The 6,485-nt window shown below is 60.8% G+C and overlaps 1 protein-coding gene across 1 annotated transcript; it reads left to right on the top strand.

Annotated features, from left to right (window-relative positions):
* Positions 1 to 856: 856 nt before the first annotated feature.
* On the top strand, positions 857 to 4,994 carry HSPB8 (heat shock protein family B (small) member 8). Its single transcript, XM_069795306.1, has 3 exons — positions 857 to 1,743; positions 2,891 to 2,954; positions 4,214 to 4,994. Exons 1-3 carry the CDS (start codon positions 1,365 to 1,367, stop codon positions 4,371 to 4,373), a joined length of 603 nt encoding a protein of 200 aa, XP_069651407.1. The 5' UTR covers positions 857 to 1,364; the 3' UTR covers positions 4,374 to 4,994.
* The last annotated feature ends 1,491 nt before the right edge of the window (positions 4,995 to 6,485 follow it).

Here is a 6,485-nt window from a genome sequence, read left to right as displayed (position 1 = left end):
TCCCCACTGCTGCCCTGTAATTAGCCCTGCCGCCGCGCGGCTGTGATTACCGCCTCGCCCTGCCCGCGCACGGCGATTGTGGCAGGGCCTGGGCACGCGGTGGGGTGAGGAGGAGGAAGAGGAGGAGGAGGGCGAGGAGGAGGCGGGTGCTGAGCAGCGCCCCAAGGACCCTGCCCGACCTGCTGCCCGGGGTCCCTCTCCTTCCCGCGGTTAGGGGACGTTTCTCCGGGCCCGACCGGTGAAGGCGGCCAAAGAAGAAGGGCTGGAGAGGGACATCCCTCGGACCACGACTTTCCTCCTGCATCCCGCAGTCCCGCTCGCACCCGGGCTCCGTGGGCAGCCCCGGGTGGCTGAGATGCTGCTGGCCGCAAAAGGGGTCCGTCCCCTGCCCCAGCATCCCCCAAACACCCACCCGTGGGGTCCCAGCGCCCTCACGGCGCCGTGCTAGGGGTGCCACCGGTGACCCATTTCCCCGAATGGTGGGTTGCTCAGTGGCGAGGGGACACGTGGCTTTACAGTGAGGGGAGCAGCTTGGCCCAGTCCAACCGAAGAGGGTTATTTTTAAGAGGTGACACTGGGGTGAAAGCAGCTGGGCCTGAGCTCGGGGGCTATTTTGGGCGGGTGGGCTGGGCGCAGGGTGGCGGGAGGGGGCGGCGGGGGCCGGGGCAGCTGCCGAAACACCGTGGCCCTGCGGCAGCCGGGATCCTTGGGCTGGCGGGAGAGGTCAGCTGCCGCAGCCCAGATTCTCCACGGCTGTTTCATCCTCTCCAAAATACTCGGCTGACAGGGCAGGAATTGCAAAACACACGCCCCCCCCCCCTCCCAAATCCAATAAATAGCACTCGCCCGGCAGCCGGAAGGTTAGAGAAGTTTCTCGGCTCCGAGCTCAAGCATTTATTGCAGCTCTCGCCCGGGAGTGGCAGGCAAAGTCGCACATAAAGTGCTGGGGAGCGAGAGGGAAGAGATAAGCTTTTTAATCTCGGGATATTCGTTGTTGGGTTTTTTTTTTTCCCCTCTCCCACTGAGAAGTTTTATTTTCTTCTCCCCGGTCCCTGGGATCACAGCCAGACAGGAAGCATTTTCTCGCGGCCAGAGAGCTCCCTCCGTCCTTCCTGCGCTCCTCCGGCTCCCGGTGATTCAGCTCTGAATTGATTTTCTCCGTCGTCCTTCACCTGGTGCCGGGGAAGGAGGGGACCGTCCCCGCGGCTCCCACCCGCAGCCGCAAGATCCCGTCCCGCCCGGGGTGGATGCGTCTCCTCCGGGACAGGCTCCCCGGGCAAGTTTGCAGCCAGGAGCGGCCGCACAGAGGCTGAAGCTCTGTGGGAGAGCCCCGGGGACGCGCTCGGACCCCTCCGAAGAAAGCCATGGCCGACAGCCAGATGCCCTTCTCCTGCCATTACCCCGGCAGGCGCAGCGTCCGCGACCCTTTCCGGGAGCCCGGCTTGACCTCGCGCCTGCTGGACGATGATTTCGGCATGTCGCCCTTCCCCGGGGACCTGACGGCGGACTGGCCCGACTGGGCTCGACCCCGGCTTACCACTACCTGGCCGGGTCCCCTACGTGCCGGCATGGCCCGAGCCTCCACCATGGCCCCCGGTTACGGTTCCCGTTTCGGGGGGTACCCCGAGAGCCGCAGCCCCGTGCCTTTTCCCCGCGAGCCCTGGAAGGTGTGCGTCAACGTGCACAGCTTCAAACCCGAGGAGCTGACGGTCAAAACCAAGGATGGCTACGTTGAGGTGTCAGGTGAGAGTGAAGGTACCGGGGAGGAGAAGGACGGGGCACGAAAAGCAGCTGGTCCTGCCCTACCCGTGCCAGCTCAAGAAATTGCTGTGAAATGCAAAAAATCACCTTTATTTTAAGCCAGCGACGGCAGCCCCATGCTTGGGAGCAGGGCCAGGGCTGCGGCACAGCTTTTGGGCAGTTTGGGGGTGCCGGGGGGGACCTGGCTCAGAAGCCGCAGTGGTTTGCTGCAAAAATGAAAAGGACGAGCCTCCTTTGGGGTAAATCTCCCCACTTTCCGCCCCGGCCAGCCGGGGAGGCACTGCTGCGGTCGGCAGCACCCTGCAGCGAGCTGCCAAGAGGGGCCCCAGCTTGGCTCGGTTAATTATAGCCAGGGTGAGGCCAGTGCAGAGGGAGATTCCCTTTAAAGGGGCCAAGAGAGAGGCAGCTCCAGTGCTGGGAAGCGAGGGGCAGCCGCCCCATGGCCCCCACCCCAACCCAGCCCCAAGAGACCCCAGCCCGGGGACGAGCCGGCCAGAAGCACGTCCCTAAAAATTCAATTAATGGTAAAGACAGTGGGTGCGGGGTGCGCCGCATCTGGGGTGCCCACGGACACCCAGCCCTGAGCATCCCTTCAGCCCTGCACCGACATCCCGCGTTACCCCCAAGTGCCCCAGGGAGGGCTTGGGGGCTGCCACACAGCATGGCCCTGGGTATTTATTTGGGGCTCACAGCATCACCAGGGGGGAAAAACACAGGTCAGGGGGGGTCCGGGCAGCTGCTGGTGTGGTTTTTAACTTCAGAGATGCTCCAGGCACAGGGACCCCCAGCCTGACAGCACGGTGGAGGGGAGCCCCGCCAGGGGAGCGGGACAAGGGGGGGATGCTGCCACCTCCAAAAGTTTTATTATGTTTTGGGACTTTTTCTTAAGCCCCAGCTCTTGGCAGGCTGCGAGACCCCAGGCTCTGACTGGAAATATGGGTGTGCTGTGTCCGGCATCTCCTTCTTCACATAGGAGAGGCTCCCTGAGCCCTCCCCAGAGGGAAGGTTTGCACTGGCAAAGGCAAACGACTCCTCTGCAAACTTTCCTGTCGGGTTTTGTTGTTGTTTGTTGGGGAAAAAAATAATCTCCCGGTGAGATGGTGACGTGGGGTGTTGCCCTTCCCTGCAGGCAAACACGAGGAGCAGCAGGTGGAAGGAGGGATCGTCTCCAAGAACTTCACCAAGAAAATCCAGTAGGTACCAGCCGGCCCTGGGGTGTCCCCCAGCCGAAGGGGCTGGGACATGGGAGGGGGACGGGGCTGCCACATCCCCTTAACCAGCAGCCAAATGTCGCTAGCCTGCTGTGGGACCCCATCCCTGCGGCACGGGCAGGTCGCAGGCGGCACGGGGATGCCACCGGTGGCGAAGGGCTGAGCTTTGCCAGTCCCCACGCACAGGCTCACACATGCAGGGGCTCCTGCACCTGTTTTCACCCCAAAAAATCTGCCCTTTTGCAGCACGCGCCTGGCTGGTTCAGGCCACACGGTGATTTCCCGAGGGAGGTAAAAGAGAAGGAGGTCTTTTTCTGGGTGCTTTGTCAGTCTCCTCCGGGCCCGGGGCTGCATTTGGAGCCAGCTGGGACGCAGGGAGCAGGAGGGGTGCAAGGAGCCAGGCTCATGGTGCCAGCACATCCCCCGGCGTTCAGCAGGGCACGATGGGCTGACACCATCATCCGCCTCAAAATACATCCCTGCGTGTGAATGTAAATATATATATATATCTCTCTATCTGAATGATGTCAATTAGATTGCTATCGCGTTGACTCACCGCGATGGCTCACTTTGGCAACAACAACAGCAAAGGGCAGGGAGGAAAGGCGAGTCCGGAGGCAGGCGAGCCCTGACCGCAGCGCTTCACCCGTGCGGGGGCCAGACCCCCAGCCGCAGGGCTTGCGGGGTTAACCGGGAGAAACAGCAAAGCCCAGGGCATGGGAAGGGTTTCCTCGGCTGGCAGCAGCTCAGCTTTGCTTTTCCACCCCAAAGGAGCCCTGTGCATCCCAAACTCCCGTGGGAAAGCTGGGGCGAGCACCACGCTCCCTCCTGCTCGGCGCTGGGCAGCCGCGGTGGCTCCTTTTACGGGCAAGGCTCGCGGCTGACGCGGGCTGCGGCACGACGATGATTTACTCCTGCTTTGCAGAAGCCCAGGCGGCACAAGCGGCGGGTGACATCCCGTCAAACACATCTGCCGGGGAGATTAAACAGAGCGCCCACAGGGGCCAGACCGGCCAGGAGGCCGCTTTAAATATCCCCAGCGCATTCCCTGGTGCTGCAGTAATAACAGAAGCTTTGCCGAACCCCTCGCCGGGGCTGCTGGCTCGGCATCGGTGGTTCCCCATGCAGCGGGGATCCTGCGTGGGCTTCCCAAGGCTCGAAGTCCACCAGGGATGCGGCACGCTGCGAGCCGGCAGCGGAGCCGGCTCCTAAACCGTCTCATCTCTCCTTCCCTCCCGCAGGCTGCCCTACGAGGTGGACCCCATCACGGTCTTCGCCTCTTTGTCGCCAGAGGGGCTGCTGATCATCGAGGCACCCCAGATCCCCCCCTACCAGCCGTACAGCGAGGGCGGCTGCAGCAGCGAGATCCCCGTCGAGACCCAGGAGCCCACCTGCGCCTGACCGGCCACCCGCATCCCTCCCGCACCCCGGCATCCCTCCATCCCTCTCTCCACCCCCCCCCGGACCCCCGCTTCCCCGGTCCCCTGCGGCACTGCGTCCCGACAGCCTCCGGCAAGGGTGATGGGTGCCGCTCGCAGGGACGGCAGCACCCGCCACCCCGCAGGGGGACCAACTGAGAGCCGGGGCACGCGCGCTGGGTGCCAGGCCACTGTCCCCGAGGGCTTTCTAGCGGTCTGAGGTGCCGGTAGAGATTTTGTGCCCATGGGGCTGAGCAGAACAGATGTCCTCGTTACGGTTATTTTTCGCTCCGAGGCGCTCCGATGGGATATTTATAATGATAGCAAAAAAAGGGCCCTTTTTTGTCTAAAATTGATGTGGAATCCCATAGCCATGTGTCTTTTCCTCCTCCGTGGGTTGGTTTTTTTTTTAAACTACATCTCTGCAAAGGACGCACATCTGGCGGCGGAGCTTGACGGCATGGCCTCCGTCCTGAGAAACGCAAACTGTCCGCGTGGCTTGAACATTGGTTTTGGTTTTGGGTTTTTTTTCTGGTTTTTTTCCAAAGAGAATTTGTGCTTTTACTTGTCAGACTTGAGGAATAAAACCCAGTTGATGTTCTTAGCCTCCGCTTGTCTCGGCTGAGCCCGGCAGGGAGGGCACAGGGCTGCGGGAGGGCGGCAGGGACGAGGGGGGATGCCACCCTGTGCCATCTCCTAGCCTGGCATGGGGTTCTCCCCATGGGGAGAAGGAGAAGAGAGATGTGTGCGGATGTTTGCACTGATGGGCAGCTGAAACATTTGCTCAAGGCTTTTCTGCAGCCTGTGAATACCAAGTCCCGGCTAACGCTGTGCTTGGGAGGCACCGAGCCCGGCGAGGACCACGGGCTCATCCTTTCCTTACGCTCTCGAGGGGTTGAGAATGTTTTCCTGCTTGGGGATGCTAAATCAGCCTCTAAGCTGGGAAGGTTGGGTTTGCACCATCCCCATTTCCATCTCACCCTGCCAAGTCCCCACCGGCAGCTCCGCAGGGAAGCACTTCCCAGCTAATTCACTGGCAGAGGTAACGGCAAATGGTTTCTGCTGGACTCTGGACACAGCCTTAAAACCATTCCCGGGGGCAAAGCACCAGGTAAGATTTGTTCGCATGCTGCAATGCCTAGGGTCGACAAAGCAGAGGTGCTGATGGGTGACAGGAGTTTTTTGATGGATCTGTGCAGCACCTGGACGGGGCACCCGGTTTTCCATGCCACCAGGACCTCAGAGTTAAAAATACAACCTCACATGCTTCGCTCCGTCTCATTTGGGATGCAGTTACCAACAACAGCCCATCACGTGCTGTAAACCCCGGCCCCAGCGCTTGGGGGCCACGATGGTACCCGTACTCCAGGTCACAGAGGGGAACCGGAGGGCTCTCGCCCTGGTTTTGTATATTATATTTAATTTTCGACAGTTGTGATGAACCCTGGACCCCCGGGCGGTGCACAACACCCCCGTGCCTGTCGGCAGGAGCCAGCCCCGGGCTCAGCCATGACAGGTCTGCCAGGCGCAGCTGTGAGCACAGCAATTTTTATGAATAAAATATAATCCTTGAAATGTAATACCGACACCAGGATGGAAAGCAAAAAAGTCATGAGTCACAGCTCCAGCCCTGTGTCCTCATGCCACTTGGAGCCATCGTGCCCCATAGGTGACAGCTCTCCAGCACAAACTGTCCCTCCTCTTCCTTGCCCCTACAAAGAAAATTTTTTTTTCAGTCTTTTGAAAAAACATCCCCAGCCCCACAGGAGCGAGTGGCTGGATGGCAGCCCTGACCGTGCACCCCACGAGGACTCCCCCGAGCAGGGCTGCAGGCACAAGGGACCAGCTACAATTCTGCTGGGAGCTGCAGGGGGGAAATCAGGCACAGCTGAGCCCCTCTCCCACCCCAGGGTATATGGGGATGTCCCCAGGCTGCAGCTGTACCAGTGCTGGGGCAAAGGGAATTCCAGGCTCAAGTTTGGGGCTGCAGCACAGGTAAGGGCTGCCGTAGTCAGATGATGGCTCCCAGCTTTCCTTCCTGCTGATTGTGCAGTTTGGGGGAAGATTTTTTTTTTTCTTTAATCACTTTCTGTTT

Source organism: Haliaeetus albicilla, chromosome 10 (genome assembly GCF_947461875.1).
Source record: "Haliaeetus albicilla chromosome 10, bHalAlb1.1, whole genome shotgun sequence".
NCBI classification, from domain to species: Eukaryota; Metazoa; Chordata; class Aves; order Accipitriformes; family Accipitridae; genus Haliaeetus; species Haliaeetus albicilla.
Note: the sequence above shows the minus strand (reverse complement) of the source record. Positions and strands in the feature narration are given on the sequence as shown.

Bases quoted from the DNA above. Each gene is read 5' to 3' on its own strand.
- HSPB8 (XM_069795306.1), top strand. From the start codon at position 1,365: ATGGCCGACAGCCAGATGCCCTTCTCCTGCCATTACCCCGGCAGGCGC. The intron at 1,744-2,890 runs GTGAGAGTGAAG...CCTTCCCTGCAG, and splicing joins TGGCTACGTTGAGGTGTCAG to GCAAACACGAGGAGCAGCAG. The intron at 2,955-4,213 runs GTAGGTACCAGC...TCCCTCCCGCAG, and splicing joins AACTTCACCAAGAAAATCCA to GCTGCCCTACGAGGTGGACC.